The 23,624-nt window shown below is 40.7% G+C and overlaps 1 protein-coding gene across 1 annotated transcript in view; it reads right to left on the reverse strand.

Moving 5' to 3' along the window:
* Nucleotides 1-1,012: 1,012 nt before the first annotated feature.
* Nucleotides 1,013-23,624, reverse strand: part of PSAT1 (phosphoserine aminotransferase 1) — a 29,142-nt gene continuing 6,530 nt past the window's right edge. The window contains exons 3-9 of the mRNA XM_049769761.1: nucleotides 18,954-19,023; nucleotides 14,083-14,288; nucleotides 12,326-12,498; nucleotides 11,057-11,226; nucleotides 8,479-8,607; nucleotides 3,898-4,035; nucleotides 1,013-1,596 (exon numbers count right to left, since the gene is read on the reverse strand). Coding sequence (XP_049625718.1) covers nucleotides 1,491-1,596; nucleotides 3,898-4,035; nucleotides 8,479-8,607; nucleotides 11,057-11,226; nucleotides 12,326-12,498; nucleotides 14,083-14,288; nucleotides 18,954-19,023 — 992 coding nt within the window. The 3' untranslated portion in view covers nucleotides 1,013-1,490. The remainder of the gene's footprint in view (nucleotides 1,597-3,897; nucleotides 4,036-8,478; nucleotides 8,608-11,056; nucleotides 11,227-12,325; nucleotides 12,499-14,082; nucleotides 14,289-18,953; nucleotides 19,024-23,624) is intronic.

A 23,624-nucleotide genomic window follows, 5' to 3' on the forward strand; every position in this document is an offset into this window, starting at 1 on the left:
ATTCTTAAATAATAAAATATTTAATAAGGCTGGAAGGTAATACAGCAGTCAAGATCTATATCAAGCATGTACCTGTCCTAAGTTCAATTCCCAGTACTGCCTTTCCCTTTTTTCAGCATCACGAGGGCATCTCCAGAGGATAATAGCCCACCAGGATGCCCTGGGTATTATCAGCCTGGCAGGGCCTGAGCAGACCACATCCTTAGAACATTGCATTGAACCACAGGCAACTAGAATTGGTGTGGGGAGGAGGGAAATGGGGGGTTGGAGGCTTTTCTGGGAGGTCCAAAAATCAACCAGTCTCTCAACCAGCAGGTAGAAAAATTCACTAACAAAGGTTTGGATGTTTTAAAACTTTAATGTTTTTTACATATGCAACATGAAACACTAACAATGGGTCAACAGGAGTAAAGTCTCAGTTCTGCCAGAACCCCCCATACACACACCATTGGTCAAATATTCTAAAGAGAATACACAAGTGTACACAGATTAGGGGTTCCATGATTTGAATTTAAAAATATCACAGAAAGTTATAAAGCAACCAACTTTCTCATCTGCCCACTAGAAGAAAAAAAAAAGTGAATGGAGAACTTTTTAAAGTCTTATATAACAGCTGGGGGGGGGGGGGTCAGGTGATGGTTTAACTGTTGCCAGTAAAATGCATAACTGTCAAAGGCTAACGAACACCCAAAAATTTTACTTATGTCTCTACTAAGGACCATATTATTTTAGAAATATAAATGCAAAGATCAAACTATACAGTGTTAACACCAGACCTGCTATATAAAGACATCACTTTTATCTCTATGAAAATAACCGGGAAGGTGGCGCTAGAGGTAAGGTGTCTGCCTTACAAGCGCTAGCCAAGGAACGGACCGCGGTTCGATCCCCCGGCGTCCCATATGGTCCCCCCAAGCCAGGGGCGATTTCTGAGCACATAGCCAGGAGTAACCCCTGAGCATCAAACGGGTGTGGCCCAAAAACCAAAAAAAAAAAAAAAAAAAAAAAAAGAAAATAACCGTTCAAAGGAAGAGCTAGTTTGCCTTTACCCTGGAACTCCTAAAAGCACATAACAATGTTATTTGGGAGAGGATTAAGAGTCACCACCTAGAGGCACCCTCAGAATAAAGCTCCCCAGAGCTGAGCTGTTCCTCTCCAGAAACAAATAACAATTTGCATAATGGAGCCCAGATTTGAATACTGAGATTGAACTAGAAAATATAGCAGCAAAGAAAACATAAGTAAAAACTGGTTAAAAAGCCAAAGGAAGATTTTTAAATTCTCCCAGTTCAAGGCAGCACTGAAGTCTCACAAGCTTTGCAGAGCTGCAGCTATTTTGCTGTTCTTTGAAAAGGGAGGAAATCTATAATAAACTTGGTCATTTGAGAGAAAAGCCATGTGGGTGAGGTTTTTGTAGCCTCCCACATTGCTTTCAATTTTGCACATGGATGTAGCAGAGTATAAAGAGTATAAAGTGGTGGGGATTAGTTTCACAGCTGGTGCATCTCCAAAAAATTCTTCATGAATGCTGCCAGTTTCTCAACATCCTCAAGAGTAACAGCATTATACAGAGAGGCCCGGATGCCTCCCACCGACCTAGGATATAACACACACAAAAAAAAAAAATGATTAGTAAGGAATAATGGCAGGCAATGCAGACTCAAGACTCAATTCTCTTTCTACACCAAACTAAAGTCTCCCACATAAAAGGCCCCAGAACTTTCCATCTCAGTCACTAAGAATTTCTTTCTAAAGTGTTTAGATGAGCACAAAGGACGGAGCCTGATTCCTACCGTTTGCTTGAGTACATGGAAGACATTTTGAACTTTTGCCTCTGCTCTGCTCTGTGAAGTAGCTGTAAATCACCCTACCCAGAACAGCTCTGAAGGGCACGAGAACAGAAAACATTTCCTAAGGGCACGACAACAGAGGTAAGCTGTCTCAGCCCAAGACAGATGGAGCCTGATTCCTGTTGTATGCTTTGGAACATGGGAGACATTTATAAGTTTTGCCTCTGCACTGCTCATGAAGCTGCAGTAAACCACCCCACCAGAACAGCTCCAGAGGGCAGGACAGTTGAAACGTCCTCTGAGGGCACAACAGAAGAGGAAGGCTGTCTCCATGCACAAGGGGCAGAGCCTGAATAGCAAGGCCAGGAAGTCAAGCTTCGTGGCCAAGGACATCTTCTAGCCAATGACCCCCAGCACAACATGTGGAAAACACCACACTACAAGCATAACAGTGGGGAAACAACTCAGGACAAGACCACGCATAGAGAATGAAGATGGCAGCTCTGATGACCCAAAAAGTTCCAACCACTTAAGCAGCCTCTCAGATAAGGAGTTTAGGGAAGAAATATGTAGGATTCTTATAGAACTAAAAAAAAAAAAAAAAAAAAAAAAAAAAGGATGGAATGAACTGAACGAACCACAAATAAGAACCAAGAGGATATGAAAATAGAAATGAGAAAACTCCAAATTTTTTCGACTCAACAGTTTAAATTGAGCTCCATATGATCCAGCACCTCAAAGGAAATAGAGACTAGGATACTAGTGGTAAAACTCCTAGGGATATACCCTATGAACACAAAAATGCCTTCTGCATGCCTGTATTCATTGCAGCACTATTTACAATAACCAGAATCTGGAGACAACCTAAATGGCCCGACAACAGATAAGTGGCTAAAGAAAATGTGGTACATATACACAATGAAATACTATGCAGCCATCAGAAAGAAATGAAGTCATTGGTAGGTGAAATGAAAACCTTACTGAAAAGCCTCTCCATAACAGTAGCTGAGGACCTAATCAGTGAGCTGGAAGATGAGATGCATAACAACTCCATAAAAGAGAAGAGATCAGAAAGGAGCCTAAAAGCAAACAGTCAGATAATGGGAAAAAATGATCAAAGATTGTGTACAGATGATTATAGAGGAAAAGCTTTTAGTTTATCTCCATTGAGAATGCAAATTTTCCCATACATGAATGAACATGGATACTATTATGCTGAGTGAAATAAGTCAGAGGGAGAAAGATAGAAGAGATAGACACAGAATAGGCTCACTCATCTATGGGATTTAAGAAAAAAAAAGACATTACTGTAATAATACCCAGAGACAATAGAGATGCAGGCTGGAAAGACCAATCACATTATGAAGCTTACCGTAAAGAGTGGTGAGTGCAGTTAGAGAAACAACTACACTAATAACTGTCATGACAATGGTAGTGAGTGAGAGAAATAGAATGCCTGATTAGAATACAGGCAGGAGATGTGGGAGGAGGGAGATGGTGCATTAGTGGTGGAACGTTGCACTGGTAAAGGGGTGTGTTCTTTTCTTATATATAAATGAAACCCAACTACAAACATGTTTGTAATCATGGTGCTTAAATAGAGATATTATTTTAAAAAGCAAAGTGCTTAGATGGACACACAACTTATATTAATCCAATAAATTATTTTCCAAAGGCAAACACAAGATGGGGTGAAGACATGGTAAAGGGAGTTGTATCCTCCTCATAGTGACCATAAGATGGCTGTTTCTTAGGGAGCCGGGAGCCCCTACAAACTTGCAGGTCTCTCTGCTGCTTTCCCTACAAGAATGGACCCTGCACTTTCCAGTGCATACACAATTAACTTCTCTATTTGAAGTTGGGGCACAATGACTCATTCTTCCATGAGAATCAAATGGTAAGAACTTCATATGTACAGAGAAAAGACATGGAGTAGTTAAAACATTTTCAAGAGCTGCATAAGCAATGGCAGGAAGAACTACCCCCTGCCACAAGTGCAATTACAATAACTCTTATGCCAAGCCGAGCCCTTAGGTCTATCTCCTTTTGCATGGGAAAAAGGCAATCAGTTCATTGATAAACATCTGATCTTTGACTATACACTTACCTGTGTCCCTTCAAAGAGATCATATGGAGTTCCTGAGCCTTATCAAGAAATCTTTTTTCTAAGGCATCATCTCCTTTGGTGCTGCCAATACGAAATGGAATATTCATCTTGCTTCTATTCCGAGGCTCCACTGGACATCTGAAAAATATGTTAATTATGCAAGTTACTTTTCTGCAATGTGAACTGCAATTCATAGATCAATGAGGCTGGAGCAACAGTATGGAGAGTAGGGCACTTGACACTTGCCTTGCATGCAGCCAGCCCTGGTTCAATCCTAAACTTCCCATATGGTTCCTCAAGCCAGTCAGCATATATAATTCCTGGGTACAGACTCCAGAATAAATCCTGAGCATCACTGACTGTGGTCCATTCACCCCCCAAATCATGTATCAATAAAAAAATTTTCATAAAAATTATTAGATGCAAAAAGATGTCTAATATCTTATTGTTGTGGTTTACAATGTTTTTCATAGTTGGATTTAAAATATACAATGTTTCAGGGCCAATCCCAACACTAGTGTGAACCTCCCTCCGCCAGTGTTCCTAGAGTACAACCCATGCCACCAGCCCTGCCCACATCTTGCCAGCATAACAGCCCATTTTAAGTTTTGATTGTTCAAGTTTGGGTGTCATGGTTTCATTGTTGTTGGGGTTTTTTTGGGTTTTTTTTGGCCACACCCAGGAGGTATTCCTGGCTATTTGTTCAGAAATCGCTCCTGGCTCAGGGAACCATATGAGATACCAGGAGTCAAACCCAGGTCCATCCTGGGTCAGCCGCGTGCAAGGCAAATGCCCTACTGCTGTGCTATTGCTACAGCCCAGATTTCATCATTGTTAACTTTAACTTGAATATTTAGTTCTGTCCTTTCTTGACATCACCAATACAACTGAGACCATTTAGCCCCTGGTCCCTATTATTTTCTACTTGTGTTTCTCCTCCATTCAATTTCCTCCCTTATCCTCACTATACCATGAGGCCAAAAGTATTCGAGACAACTCCCATTTAAATCATTGAGGTGAGAAAATTTTAAAAATTTGCATCAGCACACTTATAACCTGGAGTTAATTTTTGTGTGTGAAACAGTGAGTAAGCATTCTCTTGTAGACCTTGTATTTGATTTCTGTGAGCCTCAGTTTCCTCATGTAATTCCCAATATTAATAATAAAATCATCACTTCAAATCAGTTATTACATTACATAATTATGATCTATATGAAGTTTCTAACACATGCAGCAACATAGCCATATATGTCAGTGACCGTTTTACAAGGCGCAGAGAAAATAAGTTGGTCCCAAAAGAGTTGATACGTAAAACAAAGGCACTGTAGATTCCAAAGCACTTCTAATATGGCCCCAACCTGTGAAACCTTGAGTAAATTACTAAACCTCTGTTGTACCTCATCTTGTTGGTAACTGGATTAATAAAACTCACTCAGAGTCTCCTGTGTGAATTAAGTGATCTAATATTTTTAAAGAATATCTGAGTTACCAGAAAATGAATACTGGTGAAGGTTATTGTACATTTTATGACTGTAACTCAATCATGAACAACTTTATCTGAGGGGGGGAAACCTGTAGTATGTATGAACAATCTTATAACCATGGTGTTTAAACTAAAAATAATAATAATAGGGGCCAGACTGGTGGTGCAGTGGTAGGGCGTTTGCCTTGCATGCAGCTGACCCAGAACAGACCTTGGTTCGATCCCTGATGTCCCATATAGTACCCCAAGCCAGGAGCGATTTCTGAGTGCATAGTCAGGAGTAACCCCTGAGCATCACCAGGTATGGCAAAAAATAAATAATAAATAAAGAATTTCTGAGTTAGATTTTTAAAAAATGGCCATAATCTCTTATAGAAGTGAAGAGCAACTTCTCTATCACCAATAGGACTAGAGAAACAGCACAGAGTAAGGTTCTTACCTGAAAAACAGCTGAGCCAGGTTTGATCCCTGGCATGATATATGAGCCTGAGACCTGCCAGTAGTAATCCCTGAGCACAGTCAGGTATACCCAACCACCATCCTACCCTTCCAAAAAGAGAAATTTATACTGAAGAACTTTCAACATAAGGTTATGTTGAATAATTCTCAAGACTATGCATGAAGTGGCAGGCACCAACTATGTTGCTGCCATATTTTCAAGTCCAACCTGAATAGGAGGACTGAGAAACCCAGCCAATCAGTGGCACCTTGACTAGACATGTAAGGTTATTCTAGAAGCCTAGTTCCAAAACTACCAGGCAACTTGGGTGACAGGAAATCTCACAGGACACCAGCTGAGCTCAGTCTGGCCTATGGTCCCAAAGAGCCTGGGGCCAAGAAAGGACTGCTGTTGTAAGTAATTATCTTAAGATGTTAAGAAGTGCAAAAGTGGATAGCTGATCTTACTCAGAACAATGTCTGAGTAATTGATACAGTAAATGCCAGGTCAGTATCTATCAAATTTTTTAAAATTCATCATTTGAAAAAGAGGAGCAGATACAGAATGATCTTCCTTGTATGTGGTATATAAAGTAACATAGTAAAGAAGTAACAAATACTCAAAGGCAACAGAGAACTGGTCTTTAATAGGACAATCATTGTTGGAGGAAAAAAATAAGTTATGAAGGGACACAGGGATATGCTTGTGGAGAATGTGGTGTTTAAATATTTTTTGCATGAAACTTAGTCATTATGAATATTATAAATTACAGTGCCTAAAATTTTTTAAGTTAAAAATAATTTTTTTAGGGCCCAGAGAGATAGCACAGCGGCGTTTGCCTTGCAAGCAGCTGACCCAGGACCAAAGGTGGTTGGTTCGAATCCCGGTGTCCCATATGGTCCCCCGTGCCTGCCAGGAGCTATTTCTGAGCAGACAGCCAGGAGTAACCCCTGAGCAATGCCGGGTGTGGCCCAAAAAAAAAATAATAATAATAATTTTTTTAATTTTATTCCACCATCTTTGCAAACACCAAATATAATTCAGTTTTTATCTAAGTCAAATCAGTAACATTGGATTCTGGTTTCTAGTTTGGGGAAAAAAAAAAAGAGTACTCAAAATTGTTCCCACTGGTGACCCAAAGAGAAACAGAGAAAAAGAGCTGACAAGCTACTCAGGGAGAAAAGAACAGTGAAATATGTAATAATAACCCTCTCTCCATTTTCTCAGGTACATTTTATTTTGTTCCTGTACAAGACGAGGAGTTAAGTTAGTCAGAGTGAGAAAGATTGATACAGAATAATCTCTCTCAGATGTAGAATATAGAGAAATGGTAGAATATCAAATACCCAAAGATAAAAGAAACAAAGAACAGAATGTAAAAACTACTATTCAGTAGGTAAAAAGTCCCCGGAGAAGGCTGGATGATGTGGGTAAGAAATGCCTGTGATGGAAGAAAGTGTACAGGAGCTGAGAGGTGGCAAAGTGTTGTGTACAAAACCCTTTCAGCAATAATATTATAAACCACAGTGCAGAAAAAAACATATTTATAAGTATATTTTTACATATATATATAATGGAATGTGCCTGTTGGAGAAGCAGAAAGCAAATGGGGGTGGGGAGTGGGAACACTGGTGGAGAGAAGTGGACAATGGTGAAGGATTGGCAGTGAAATGAGTGTATGCCTGAAACTCAACCATGAATAACTTTGTAATTTCACAGTAAGTATATAAAAAATTAAATAGTAAAGCAAAACATTTAAGAAATGCCCTATTGAGCTATGATCTTCCCTACAGTCACACAAAATACATACTTAAGTTAATAGCAGTCCAGTACACAGCTGCAGTCAAGAAGGGATCATTCTGAACACCCCTGCATTCCTGGCTCCCCCTCACTTTTTATATAAGGTGTTAAGTTTAACAGTTTAAAAATTTAGTAGCTACCCTCTTTTGCTATTCTGCTGCCTCAGGCTCTCTAGATCAAAGTCCAATTACTGAGGCAGAACACCAAAAACACATTTAAGTGAAGAAAAAATTAAGAGGTGCCTGAGCGTACATGGGAAACTGGTGAGGGAAGCACCTCTCTGGTACAGTGTGGGATATTCAAATGATGATGCATGACAAGTATGATTTAACAGCATTTTAAATCCCAGAACCTCAATAAAAATAAAAAATAAGAAAAAGCACTATGAAAGTGTTTTTATAGTTTTTCGGTTCAGAATCTGTGTAGGTGCAATATTAATAATAAAACAGTACTTCCATTATCAAATAAAGAGCTTGGTGGCAACAATTAGTATCACTATATTGCAGTGAAGAGAGGTGCTAATAGAGAACTCTTAAAAGTTCTCTTTACAGAAAGAAAACTTCCAATCATCATTTGCAAAGCAAACAAATGATGAATCATTATAGAATATTCTTGAATATAGTGCTATGTCAATTACAATTTGAAAATGACATAATCAGGGGCCGGAAGGAGGGCTTGAAGGACTGGTACACAAGACCATATGCCAGAGATGCAGGTTTGATCCCCAGCACAAAGAGTCCTTTTGTGCTCCCTTAACACCAGGGAGCAGCCCTGCCAGCAACACCAAGCCAGGTTCCCCTAGCAGACACTCCTTTCCCAATTCATTAAAGGAAAAACACAAGAGAAAAGCCAGACTTACGCATAGAATCCTTGAGAGTTATCAATAATATCATAGATCATTTGTGATTTGATAGAGCTCAGCTTCTCCATGGCTGCTGCACCTCCATTATTCTTGATCCACTCCAGAACCAAGCCCATCACATAGATGCTAAAACAAACAAAATGAAAATGAGAAACAAGCAGGTCACAAGAATTCCCTTTAGTTGTTCTTTGCCCAAGTGCCAAATTGAGGACACTTAAACAAATAGTCATTGTTTATGATGCTCACTAAAACCACTGAAAGACATCCTAAGGTAAAGAGGCAAGCGAGAGGAGTCAGATTAAGGAGGAAGAACTAGGATCAACCCAGCTATACAGGAGATCTAGCAAGATTCAGTTTTGTGTACATGTACATGTATGTGCATGCTCCAGGAAAGATGCAGCGTGCTACCTGGACCTAGGCAACTGCACTCAGACCACAAAATAACATGGCACCAACTCCAAGCAGAGCCACTTTAAGGTTCTATGCACAATCAGATTTTTCTGGGGCTAAGCTTGGCTTGTTTGTTACTCACAGCCATTCTATCAGGGCTGTCAAGCTTCTGGTTCTCTAAACAAATTGAAAGGCACTCAGTCCCAACTGGACCTCATCACCAAACCTGTAGTGAAGGCTGTATAGTCAGACACCCATGCACCAGAAGATGGAGTGACCAAATAGCCTACCTACTTGGTATGCTGTTGGGAGCCAGAAGCCCTGGCTCAGGAGTAAAAAGGTTCAGAAAAAGGGTGGCCATGGTGCAGAACTAAAGAAAATCCCAGAAAGCAAGGATACCCAGCCTATATAGCTTTATTACCATTTTAATTCATTTTTTCAAGCTCCAAAGCCTTCCAACCAGAAGCTACACAGAACCAAACACAGGGGTCCTAGAAAGTTCATGCAGCTAAGACTTGGTCTAAATTCTCCCACTCAGCAGTATACTGTTAACTGGTTTATGCACTTACCACTAAAATGACATGTACATTATTTTCATCTAAGCATTCCTGTTAAATTATTAAATAAAGCAAAAATTGGCTGTAGAGGAGTATAGCAGGCAGGTCCTTGCCTTGCACACACAAATTTGGGTATGAGTTATCTCGTATGGTCCCCCATGTCTGCTGGAAGTAGTCCTGAGTGCATGATCAGGAGTATGCTCTGAGCACATCAGGTGCCGCCCAAACACAAAAAATATATTTTTAAAAATTAAGCAACCACAAACCATATAGCAATTTATACAAAGGTGGAAAAGGGGGAAATTTTCTGAATAGACTCAGTGATGTGCACAGTATACTGTTGGGTTCAGGAATTAACACAAGAGTCTGCCTAGAGAATCTATGTACCTATTAGAGCCACTTAAAATACTCAATAGGTCTCAGCGGTTACCACGGGACACAGTTCCCTCCAGAAATCTTGGCTAAGAAGACCCTGCTACTTTTAAAATTTTCAAAAAGTGAAATAAAAGACTCTTTGTGCACTTGGACTAAGAAAAGCAAGCAAGAGAATTCCCACAAAACTTTCCTTGGCTATTCTAAAATATTCCAACTCTGTTATGAGCCACTTAAGAGTTGATGCAGTGGCACAGATTTGTTCGACTTTGGAGAAAGCAACCCAGCTGAGCTCTCCCAAGAGGAAAATCCCTGGGAAGCCTTAGGTATGGCCCATAATCCAGGGTGGAGACAGCCCTGTACCAACACTGGAGTGGTATTGCCTGCATGTGGGCCCTGCATCTCATCTGGGGTAAGGCCCAGGCTCCTAGTATAATAAGAAATGGGATATGGGCTAGTGATGCTATTTTACTTTTTACTCATTACTTTACTGCCTATTATAGTTAAAGCAGATTTATGTTATAGAGCTGGTCACCATAACCTGTTTTATGAGGTTGGGAAGGAAGCCCTTCACACTCTTTCTGGTCCCCATCATCTGACTTGGTGTGTTTTCTAAAGAGTAAAACAGAAAGGCCATACACTCTTTATTCCAGGCCAATGCACTGTTCAGAGCTATAGCACGCTCTGAAGGCTAGTTGTCCAGCTCTGAAATGCAAACAAGCTTCCCAAGGTCTGGGTCACTCAGCTCTGGAGACAAAGGATTCTTTCAACTTTGGGACCTTGGCCAGGGCTCTGCAGTATACAAAGCAGGGAAGAATCGTGGCTGTGCCAACAGCTTACAGGCAAGGTGTTGGGAGGATGTTTGCTTGGATCCTGCATCTCTGTTAGGAGGTGGTTCTCACTAACTTGGCTCCATTTTCTAACCAAGTATTTTTACATACTGCAAGTGAACTTAGTCAAGTTTTTCAAGCCACAGATTTAGGATAACTGCTCAGTTACACAGATTTTTAGTGGCAAAATGAGAATCACAAGAAAACAAAATGGACTAGAAAAATAGAACCATGGGTTGCTGTACACTGTTGACCTGGATTTATTCAATTCCCACTCTCCATAGGATGAGTCTCCTGTGGCTACCAAGAGTGATACCTGAGACAAGTGTATGTCCCCAAACCAAAAAATAAAAAATACCTCCACTTTGATAGCAAATTGTGGGAACTCTCCCTCAAGATCCTTCCCATATCAAGTATCAGTGCTACCTGAAGCAGGGAGGGGTGTTGTATAAGGAGTTGTTTCCAGCTTGCACTTTGTAGTCTATGATGGAGGGGCATTCCCGGAGGGCAAAACCCAGAAGGTCCTCACGGACAATCACCACTGTGACCCCCGCTGAGCCAATGTTCTTCTGGGCACCAGCAAAAATCACCCCGAACTGCAAGAGAGAAAAATGCACCAATTCAGAACTATGAGTGTGTGTGGATGCATTCTGACCTCTCAAATTCTTTCCAAAGCAATTTTTTACAGCAAAGTGACTCTTTCTATGTCCATTTAGAGTATATTCTAATCCTGCTTAAAGAGTTTCAAATCAGTATTTTTGACTTTTTGAGTTCAGAGGCTTGTGATTATAGATCGGCCTCATTCTCATTAGCAAAGGTGAACTCAAGTCTACCAATAGGAAGATTTTATTCCAAGCCAGAAACATAATATAGCTTTAAGGCACTTGCCTGGCATGCAGCTGATCTAGGTTCAATCCCTGTTGTATTGCATTAGCTCCTCTTAGCAGAACTAGGAGTAAGCCCTGAGCACAGCTTGCTTTGGCCCCAAACCAAAACCAAAAAGTGTTTAAAATTAATTTTTTGGGAGGAGCACACCCAGCATGCTCAGGGGTTACTCCAGCTCTGTACTCAGGAATCAGTACTAGCAAGCCAATTTGATGCCAGGGGTCAAGTCCAGGTCAGCCACAAAAAAGCAAACACCCTACACACTGTGCTTTCTCTCTGCCCCGAGTTAAAATTAATTTCACATCAGTTTGCTGGATTTCCTGAAGGAAGGTACCCATTTAATCGGTTCACTTAGAAACATCTTACATGCACCCATGTTGGATATGCCCATCCCCATAACTGGAGTGCCACTGCAAGACCCTGGAGGCAGTGGCAGGTAAGAAGTATAAGAAGTCAGGTGGGGTTCTGGTTTAAGGTTCTCCTGACTGGGAAAATTGAATCTTCCTTAAAGAAGACAAGTCAGCAAGCCGCTGACCCCTTCCTGACCCTAGACCCATGACCCTTGTGTTGGCCAAAACATCCTTCTAAGAATCAAAAGCAATTCTCCAGATAGGGGGTTCTGTAAGCCAATCGTTATTGAGGTACCATAATTCAATACTAAAACATTCTACCAAGCCCTGATTAGCAACTGTCAACCTGCTTTGCTCAGGCTCCCATGGGCCTAAGACCCTTGCAACCTCTCTTCTATGGTATATTAAAGTGCCTTAAAAGAAATTGAAATATCAGGTCTTCCCAAGCCAAAGGTTTTACCTTCGAAACATCCACTGGCTTGGAGAGGAAGTTGGATGACATATCACACACCAGCTCCGCTCCCTTGATGTCAGGGACAAAGTTAAACTCCACTCCATGCACAGTCTCGTTGGCACAGTAATAAACATAGGAGGCATCTGCACTAAGGTTCCAGGTGCTCGGATCTGGGATTTCTGCCACAGAAGATATGGAGAAATTTCATTATCCCCTTTGTCAGTCAGCAATAACACCTGATGGAGTCAACCAGCAATGATTCCAGAGCATTGACAAGCAACATGCCCTATCCATCCTGCACTACATATACCACCCATTGGGCTTTCATGGGAAAAACTCATCTTTTTAAGAATGAGAATGCTTTTTAAAGCACCCAATTTTGGTACCTACCTCCAAATCACCAGAAAATTCATTCAATAAAATAGATGTACACTTATGTTCACTGTGGTGCTTAGGACAATAGTTAAGCTATGAAATCAACCCAAATATCCAATGACAGATAAGGGGATAAAACAGATAAGAGAGGGGGCCGGAGAGATAGCATGGAGGTAGGGCATTTGCCTTGCATGTAGAAGGATAGTGATTCAAATCCCGGCATCCTATATGGTCCTCCAAGCCTGCCAGGAGTGATTTCTGAGCATAGAGCCAGGAGGAACCCTTGAGCACTGCCGGGTGTGACCCAAAAACCAAAAAAATAGATAAAGGGATGAAGCTGTAGTGTAGATACACAATTGAATGAATAAGATGCTATCACAAGGAATGATGAAATCACACAATTTGCTGCAACTTGTATGAAAATAGAAGGTCTCATGTTAAGTGAAATAAATCAGAGGACAAGAACAAATATCAGATGTTCTCTCTAATCTGTGATATATGTAGTAATGTCTAGGAACTTAAAGGCATCAATAGGTAGGAAATCCTTCTAATATTACAGATAGAAAGGCCAGAGAAAGATATGAAGGGTGATTAGCAAGAGGAAATCTGGACATAGCAAGTGCAAGAATCGGGTCTTGAGCTAGTCTGGGATATACAAAGTATCTGTGTTCCTTTACCACCACACCCAACACTACTATAAGCATGGGATCCAAATACAATAACTAAACATGAAATTGTGTCTGTCAAGAATCAGATTGGGGGGGCCAAAGCGGTGGTGCAAGCAGTAGGGCGTTTTGCCTTACATGAGCTAACCTAGGACGAACCACAGTTCAATCCTCCGGTGGCATCCCATATGGTCCCCCAAGCCAGGAGTGGTTTCTGAGTGCATAGTCAGGAGTAACCCCTGAGCATCACTGAGTGTGGCTCAAAAAACAAACAAACAAACAAACAAACAAATAAATAAATAAATAAATAAATAAAATCAGGTTGGGGGTGGAAGAAAACCTGAGGTCATTGATAGAGGGATGAAGTTATCAACTCTATAACTTGATAGACTGAAGGCAAGAATATTACATGTCTGAAACCCAAATGTGAACTTTATAAATCCCGATGTTTATATTTAAAATTGTTTATAATTTTCTGATTTATAAAAATATTATAAATTAACACATAAATGAGTTTCCGTGTGCTTTCTACAGGAGCCAGTTAGCAGTTTAGCTAGTAGAACCATACTATAGAACCATACTACATAAAAGGTATCCAACTACCGAGACGGAGAAGAAAGAATTAGAGTGACTACAGATTCCCTTGAGCATGAGCAGGCAGTTCCTAAGCTCTGAGGGATGAGCCCCTCATCTCTCACTGTCCAGAATGGCTCTAGCACTTACTTGTGTAACTCCCAAGTTTGGGGTGGACAATGTTCACAGTCCCAAATTTCTTGGCTTCTTCTGCGGCCTTTGCGGACCAAGCCCCCGTCACCACATAGTCAGCACACCTTCCAGGTTTCAGCCCCATCAGGTTCAAAGGGACAGCACTGAACTGGCCAGTGCCACCTCCTTGCACAAAGATCACCTTGTAGTTGTCAGGAACAGCTCTGGGTCAAAGCACAGGTGACAGTAAATGCAGAGACTCAGAGAGTCAGAGGTGGAGAGTGACACTCTATCAGTGAACACCTACCTGATCACTATGTATAGAATAGTATATCTATCCTATATGTGCATATACAAACACCCAGTATGTATATGTCAGTGTATCTTATATTTACATATATACCAATATGTTATACATGTATATACATGTACATATATACAATATATATTTACTAGTGTATCCTATATGTGAAGGTATATATATATATATATATATATTCATCATACAGATACCATCGGTGCAACTATATATATATATATGTATATATGTATATATATGGGAGTACAGTATATATATATATATATATACACTTTATATAAAGAAGAGAAAGAGGCCAATATAATAAGTATACTACCAGAAATGTTGGGCCAGAGATACAACTGCCAGAGCACTTGTCTCACAAGAAGCTAATCTGGGTTCAATCCCCAGCACTCCATATGGTCCTCCAAATCCTACCAGGAGTGATCCCTGAGCATGGCTTGCTTGGTGTTGCCCAAACACCAAAAAAAAAAGAAAAGAAAAATGAAAAATAAATGTGGTTAAGGGAGACCCTAAAACAATGGCAGAGGAAAGCAAACATTCTGGTAGAATCAGTATTATTGATTATTATTATTGAAACTATCATTGACGGAACTGTAACTGTAACTCACAATACCACTAATAAAATTTTAAATTTTAAAAATAATAAAAAATAAAAGCAATATTAGTATTATTAGCATACTTTATTATTAGCATAGTATAATTAGCTTTATTGTGGTTCAGTCCCACTTCCACCTTGCTTTCTCTAATTTAGTGACTCGATTTCTGAAAGCTTTTGATTTCCATTCAATGTAGGGGAAGCCTGGGATGACTGCTTGGTTTAGAATCGTCCTAAGTCTCTGATATTCCTTAAGGGAATTATCAGTATGTCAGTCGGTCCAGTCAACTGGCCACTGCTGCATCCCCCCAGCTGTCAAAGGTTTGAAGATCTCCTATGAAGTCTTTCAGAAAGAACGAAAAATAAAGAAAAAGACTGCAGAAATTAGTTCACAACCAACCACCAGGGGGCAGACTCCATAGGAAGAAGCACAGCAGGGAACACAGTGGCTTCCCTCTTTCACTGCTCTCACTGTGCTCCTAATCTGTCTGCAGGAGTAAATATGTGAATTCTCTTTCTTTCTCCTTCTCTGCCCAGGACCTGTCTGAGTCATTGGCAGCTCAAAGTCCTAAAAGAATTTATGTGTGTCCTAAAAGGATCTATCAGAGAACACCTACCTGACCACTGCATATAGAATAGTATAGCCTATCCTATAAGCGCATATACAAACGCCCAATATGTTTATGCTCGTGTATCTTATATGTACATACCAACACGTGTTATACATATATATACATATATACATGTTATACATACATACATGTACATATACACACAATATATATTTACTAGTGTATCCTACCATGAGTAGATATATATTCACCATATATATGTGTACAACTGTATATATGGGGGGTACAGTATATATATGTATCTATGTTGTGTATGCGCTCTAAACCAATGCACAATGACTTGAGATGGTAGTGGTGGGGAGGAGAAAGGACTCCAGACTCTGGACTCAGGAATCATTCCTGGCAATGTTTGAGGGACCATATGGGATATTGGGGAGGAAACCTAGGTTGGCTGCATGCAAGGTAAACACCATACATGCTCTACTATTGCTCCAGTCTCCATGATTTTTTGTTAATATCTTGGGCTGAATCATCATCTACTTGATATAAGCAGAAATTAAGAGTAAAAGTATTAGATTCCTTCATGGAAAATTGAGAGAATAGCTCCCAGCACTAGGAAAGGCCAGTTTCCAACTGGACAGGAAACTCTGGACCCAGGCTTCTTGGCAGGAAGCAGCCAGACAGTCCAACACACTGGCAGAAATAAAGGACAAGGCACTGTGAGAAGGTCTCAGGTCTGAATTGTCTGAACTGTCCCTGATGACCGCCATGTCAGTAGGATAGCGAAGCACAGGGGTTAAAGGTCCTATCCAAGAAGTTCTCAACAGCTAGCACTATGACAGGCCTCTAGTTTGAGTGGAAGGACACCAGAGACAACTGTCTGCAATTAGGAAACTTGGTTAGAAGAAGGAGTTTAAACTAGGAATTCCAAAGAAGCTCATGTGGGCTAAATGCACAAATGAACCAACAAATATCTCCAGAATGCTAGGATGGTCCTGCAAACCTCAAGGGGCCATAAGACCATAAGAACTCCTAATCAAACTCATCCTGCCACTTCTGTAGTCATATAACAATAGGTTTCTACTGCTCACCAAAAAAATGTCACCAAGCGCTGGAGAGAATAGAGTAAGTAAGGTGCTTGCCTTGCATGTGTCCCATCTGGGTTTGATCCCTGGCATCCCATGTGTTCCCCAAGCATCACTCACAATATTTCCTAAGCAGACCCAGGAGTAACCCTAGAACATAGCTGTGTGTGAACCAATACACACTCCAAATTGTTTTGTCAATGATAGTGTGATAATATCCAAAGGCAATAGAAATGAGGGACAGGAAGACCAGGCCAGGGTAGGAAGAATACCACAAGGAGTGGGGAAGTAGAGTTAAAGCAGAGAAAGGACAGCTATTACAAAGATAATTGAAAAGAATCACTCTGAACAAGAACTGAATGCTGAAAGGAGAAACAGTGACATGTGTGACACATCTTCATCAATAATGCAGAACAGAGTCTAAAAGGAAAAAGGCAGGAGAAGAAAGAGGAAAAATATCTGCCACAGAAACAGATGGGGAGAGAATGGGGGAGAGGGAAACTGGAGACTCGTGGTGGGAAACGTGCCTTGGGTACTGACTGAAACTCAATCATGAACACTTTATAATTGAGGATATTTGCGTGGGATTATGTGGGTCACTGAGTTATAAAAAGTACTTTGTAAGCATTCGTTTTCTTTTTAGCACAAATAAACCTTTAAAATTTAATCCACTAAATGGGCAAATTTCAAAATAAAAATTAAAGGCACTTCAGTCAATTCCAAATATCAGAAGTAGTAATCGCTGTTGCTACTACATCATGGAATATCTGTTCTTAAGAGTCAAGGTAACAAAGGGGCAAGGGTCAGGGACTTTGTACTTACCTGGAGTGTAGAATTATCTGTATACCTATATATTTATATATAGACATACTACACTAGAACCAATGCTACTGTAAGCATGGGAGCCCAAACTACAATAATTAAACTTAAAAATGTTTCTGTTGATGAGAGAAGTTGGGAGTTGTTGACGAGGAGTTGAGAAAACTTATGTAATTGGTGAGGGGATACAGACACAAGTGGCAGAAATAAAGTTGGAACTTTGTATACCTGAAATTCTATTGCCAACTACTTTGTAAATCACAATGCAAAAATTAAAAATGAATATAAACAAAAAATGTAAAGGCTTAAGAAAAAAAGGATCACCAAGTCCACCTCCTGCAATATTTTATCAGTGGCAACAATTTCACTGTTAGTTTTGGTTTGGTGGCCAAACCTAACTGTGCTCAAAGCTTACCCTGGATCTGTGCTCTGATCACTCCTGGTAGAGCTAAAGGGACCCTATATGGTGCCAGTTTATTTTTCCTTTTGTTTTATTTTTTTAAGGGAAAGAACTTTTGGGACACACTAGCAGTGTTCAGGGATCACTCCTAGCAGTGCTTGGGGGACCATATGGGATACTAGGATTAAATCCATATTGTCTACATGCAAGCCTGACCCTTACAGGCTGTACTATCATTCAAGTCTATAGTTTATTTTGTTTTGTTTTGTTTATTTTTGTTTTGTTTGGGTTTGGGGCCACACCCTGTGGAGCTCAGGAGTTACTCCTGACTCAAGCTTAGAGAACTATTGGGGATGCTTGGGATAAAACCCAGATCAGCGACATGCAAGGCATATGCTCTACCCTCTGTGCTATTGCTTCAGCCCCATAAACTTTGTGAGGATTAAAACAAGTGTTTTGTTGGGGCCGGAGCAGTGGCACGGAGCCATAAGGCACTAGCCTTACCTTGCCGGCGTTAGCCTAGGAAAAGCTGTGGTTTTATATGCCCCCCTCCCAAAGCCAGAAGCAGTTTCTGAGCGCATAGCCAGGAGTAACCCCTGAGCTTCACCAGGTATGGCCCAAAAAAACAAAAAAGAAAAAAAAGGTTTTGTTTCTAATATCTATATGTTTACATGACTCTTTTAAAACAGGTAAACTTTTTACTTAAAGGTAATCAAATTATCAGTTTTGCTTAAAAAGAACATGTTACCAGAAAAAAATAAAAAGATCTGGTTAAAAAAAAAAAAAAAAAAAGTAACTCCTAGACTTGGTGAAAATTCAGATGGCTCCCAGAGGGAAAGAGAAAAGGAAATTGAAGGAAGAAGTAGAGCTTATAGGCTGGGGTGGAACTTTGCTGATGACTATGGGAAATCACAGATTCAGAGGTCTGAGGTAAAAACACTGGAGTCCCAAAAGATGGTAAGAGTAAAACACATGGGGAAAGTTTCTCAAGATTAAAACGAAATAAAAATATTTCAAAGATCTGATTAGGCAGACAACCAGACAATGGATTATCTGACAAACATAACATAGCTCCTCTTTAGTATTTTAGACTTACAACAATTCCCGTACAAGATTCTCCGCGTTGTTAATAATCTTAGCGAAATCTGATGATCTGTGGCTCATTTCTGTGGAAGGCAAGATAAAGAACAGAATTTAAATTGGAGACTAAGTAAATGTAAATACCATTAGTTGGAATTACAAAGTAATAGAAAGTCCCCCTTCTTTCTTTTATTTGAATTTGTAAGTTTACTTGCATTGATTGTGAAGCTCAAAAAGTTAACCAAAGCTGGGATTGAAGAGACAGTATTGTGACTAGGGAACCTGGTTTGCACAGACAAACTGGATTCAATCCCTGATATCCTTTATGGTCCACTGAACCCCACCAGGAAAGATCCCTGAACACAGACCGAAAAGTAAGCACTGAAAATAACCAGAGGTGGCCCTAAACAAACATAAAACAAAAGTGAACCTGCATTCATTTCATTTCCAGAAAAATCCAAATTGATTTTCTTTTCTTTTCTTTTTTCCTACACCATATCTAGTGATGCTCTGTACCCAGGGTTCTATCTTGATAAGGTTTGGGGGACTATAACGGGATGTTTGGGATTGAATCCTGGGTTGGCCACATGGGAGGCAAATGCCCTATCTACTATGCTCTATCTCCAGTCACCCACACTGGTTTTCAACATTGTTGCTTTTAGAGTCCTGCAGAATTTTTCAAACAATGCATTCACTTAATAAGCCCTTTACAAATTCACCTACAGCCTCTGACTTCTCTCATCTTCTCTCATCTCCGTCCTGCCCAGATTGCCCAACAGCCTGGAACTCCACACTGTGTTCTACCTTCAAGGATGTAAGCCCACAGGAATGAACAGATAGCAAACCCTCTGGTCTCAAGATTCAGCAAGCAGCCTTTGACGCTACCAAAAAGAGACAGAGACTCTGGCCATTCTGGTTAGTATAATGGTGAGTATACCACCTGTTACAAAGAAGATCAGGGTTCAATTCCCATATGACAGGGGTCTCAAACTCAATTTACCTGGGGACCGCAGGAGGCAAAGTCGGGGAGAGGCAGGGCCGCATAAGGGATTTCACAAAAAAAGTCCTTAAATGTCATTAACAGTTTTAATTATTTCTTCTGAACATGAATAGAACATTGAGTGAAGATCATGAACAGTTCTTCTGAACATGGCATCTTTTGCCTATTCCTTGCTGCTAGAGACTTGACAGCGCTTCTTCTCACAAATCTGAACCACATTTGGCTTTAGAGAGGAAGCAGTTGAGACCCTCAGTATGGCTTGAAGATGATCATCATTAAGTCTAGACCTGTACTTTGACTAAATAAAGTTCAATGTGGAGAATAACTTTTCACACAAATATGTGCTCCCAAAAAGGCACATGGTGCGCTTGAACATTCAGGAAAACTCAGGGAAGCAGGGGGTGGGGGGCAATTCTCTCAAAAATTACCCATGCATATCTGCTTTTCCACTAATCTCCCTGAACCTGGCTTTGAGATCAGAGTTGCATTGCAGGTTAATGAGCTCCATTTGAAGCACAGGAGGGGCATCTTGTACATCAAAGGAAAAGGGGTCCACAAAAATTTGGAAAGTAGCTCTGTGCTTTTTGAAGTCTGCAAATCTGTGATCAAATTCCTTCTCTAGCTTAAAAATAGCATCAACATATTTATCACCACTGAATGGCATGCCTGCATGCTGGGAAATGGCAAAGGTTTGTCTGAGAGAGCTGGGATTTCCATAACACAATTTTTGTGGAGAATGCTCTCACGTTGTCATAGGCAGCACTGATAAGCTGCCCCGGGCCTTGTAACATCTTGTTTAGTACATTCAGCTTATGTGTGATGTCAACAAGAAAAGCTAAGTCCATGAATCATTTGTGATCACTCAACTCAGAAACAGCATTCCCATCCTTCTCCATGAAGGCTTTCACTTCTCTCAACTCAAAAAATCTTTTCAGGGGGCCGGGCAGTGGCGCTAGAGGCAAGGTGCCTGCCTTACCTGCGCTAGCCTTGGACGGACCGCGGTTCGATCCCCCGGCATCCCATATGGTCCCCCAAGCCAGGAGCGACTTCTGAGCACATAGCCAGGAGTAACCCCTGAGCATCACCGGGTGTGGCCCAAAAACCAAAAACCAAAAAAAAAAAATCTTTTCAGGACATTTCCCCTGCTGAGCCAATGTACCTCGGTGAAATAGAGCACATCTCCATATTCTGACTCCATTTCCTCTAAAAAAGCACAGAACCTCCTGTGCTGTAAGCCCCTGGATCTGATTTAGTTGATGCATTTCACAACAACAGACATCACATTGTCACACGGCAGGCATTTACTGCAAAGGGCCTGCTGATGGATAATGCAGTGAAGAGCAATGGCCTTCTCTACACCCTCCTCTTCAAGTTTTTTTTTTTTGAATAAGTGCCACCAGTCCATTTTTCCTCCCTGTCATCGATGGCACTCCATCGGTTATTATTCCAACAAACCTCTTCCATGGCAAACCTGCATTCTCAATGGCATCACACAGATGCCGAAATATCTCATTAGCAGTGGTCTGGCCATGCATTGGAATTATTGTGAGCAGCTCCTCTGTCAATTCAAAATTGCAATCAACACCACGGACATAAATTGTGAGCTGTGCAGTGTCTGTTATATCTGTGCCCTCATCAAGAGCAACTGAGTATGCATCAAAACATTTGGCTTTCAGGGCCGGGAAGGTGGCACTAGAGGTAAGGTGTCTGCCTTGCAAGCACTAGCTTAGGACGGACATCCTCCAGTGTCCCATATGGTCCCCCCAAGCCAGGGGCGATTTCTGAGCGCATAGCCAGGAGTAACCCCTGAGTGTCAAACAGGTGTGGCCCAAAAACCAAAAAAAAAAAAAAAAAAAACAAAACAAAACAAAAAAAAACACATTTGGCTTTCTCACACAGTTGATGATAAATGTAACTTGACATGTCAGAAATGAGATCTGGGGGGACTAGAGAGATAGCACAGCGGTGTTTGCCTTGCAAGCAGCCGATCCAGGACCAAAGGTGGTTGGTTCGAATCCCGGTGTCCCATATGGTCCCCCGTGCCTGCCAGGAGCTATTTCTGAGCAGACAGCCAGGAGTAGCCCCTGAGCACCGCCGGGTGTGATCCCAAAAAAAAAAAAAAAAAGAAATGAGATCTGCCACAGTGTTGGCAGAAAGGCTGATTTTGCTAAACTGGCCTTTCTTATTTTTTATTAATAAAATTTTAATTGAATCACATTGAGATAGTGACAAATTTGTTCATTACTTAATTTGTCATGCAATGTCCCAACCCCCTTTACCAGTGCACATTTCCCACAACCATTTTCCCCAGTTTTTATCTCACCCCCACCCCTGCCTTGAAAGTCGATTGCCTTTTAAAAATGTAAATATGACTTTATTGATTTAAAATGAAATGTGTTTTGAACTTGCTTTGACTTTGTTTTCTTTTGGAAAGAGTCCACAAATTGCTCTGCAACCTCATCGACTTTTTCTCACACTTGTTGAGGGTGGGAAATTGAAATGTTCCTTTCCCAACCTACACATTACTAAAAGAATGGAGCAAATATAATTTCTGTATGCACTAACTAACTTCATTATATATTTTTGGGGGTTTTTTGTTGTTGTTGTTGTTTTTTAATTTTTATTGTGGCCAAAGTGAAAAAACTGACTTTTCTTTTCCACACAGATAATACTTGCAGCCTGTAACACACATTTTTTAACAAACTCTCCTTCTGTGAATGGTTTCCTGCTTTAGCAATCATCTCACTAACCATGTAACTAGCTTCGACTGATGCAACATTCTCTTTGGTTGCTTTCTTGAAGAAATCTTGTTGCCTCATTAGACATGCTTTAAGACTGGCAACCCGCTTGGCTCTCTCATTTCCTTGATATTTTGCACATTCCTCAGCATGTTTAGTTAAATAATGGCGTTGCAAGTTGTATTCCTTGTGCACTGCAACTTTCTCTGAGCAAATAAGACATGTGGGGATACCCCTGTGCTCAACAAAGAAATACTGCGTCTCCCACTTCTCCTGAAATTGTCTGTGCTCATCATCAATCTTTCTCTTCACTGCAGGCTTTGATGATGTCATGAAAATATGACAGAATCTAATTCTGTAATAAACTTCTCTCCCTTAGGCCTCTGATAATGCAAGGGACAGCGGGCAGGAGCAGCGGAAATGACGTCTGCGCTAGGCACAAAGTATTCGCGATTATTCGCTTACCAAATATTCGCAATAAAAATCGCATTAGTAAGAAAAAAAATCGCAAAAAATCGCATTAAACATTTGCATACCCCGAACGGAACTGCTTGGGGCATGCGAATGTTTAATGTGATTTTTTTCTTACTAATGCGATTTTTAATGCGATTATTCGGTAAGCGAATAATCACGAATACTGTGATATTTGAAGGCCGGCCGCAGGCCACAAAATGTACGGAGGGCTGCAAATGGCCCGCGGGCCTCAAGTTTGAGACGCCTGCCATATGGTGAGGTCACATCCACTCTTCAAGGCCAGAAAAGCAGGACAACAGGCAACGCAACATTACCTTGCATGTGGATGATATGCGTTCCATCCCTGACATCTCATATCCAAGTTTCACTAGGATAATCTCTGAATACTTGCAGATGTGATTCTATCTCATTCCACAAAAAAAGAAATAAATAATCTGAACAGGGCTCTAAAGAACATGCCTTGCACACAGCCAAT

This window comes from Suncus etruscus, chromosome 3 (genome assembly GCF_024139225.1).
Source record: "Suncus etruscus isolate mSunEtr1 chromosome 3, mSunEtr1.pri.cur, whole genome shotgun sequence".
In the NCBI taxonomy this organism is placed as follows: Eukaryota; Metazoa; Chordata; class Mammalia; order Eulipotyphla; family Soricidae; genus Suncus; species Suncus etruscus.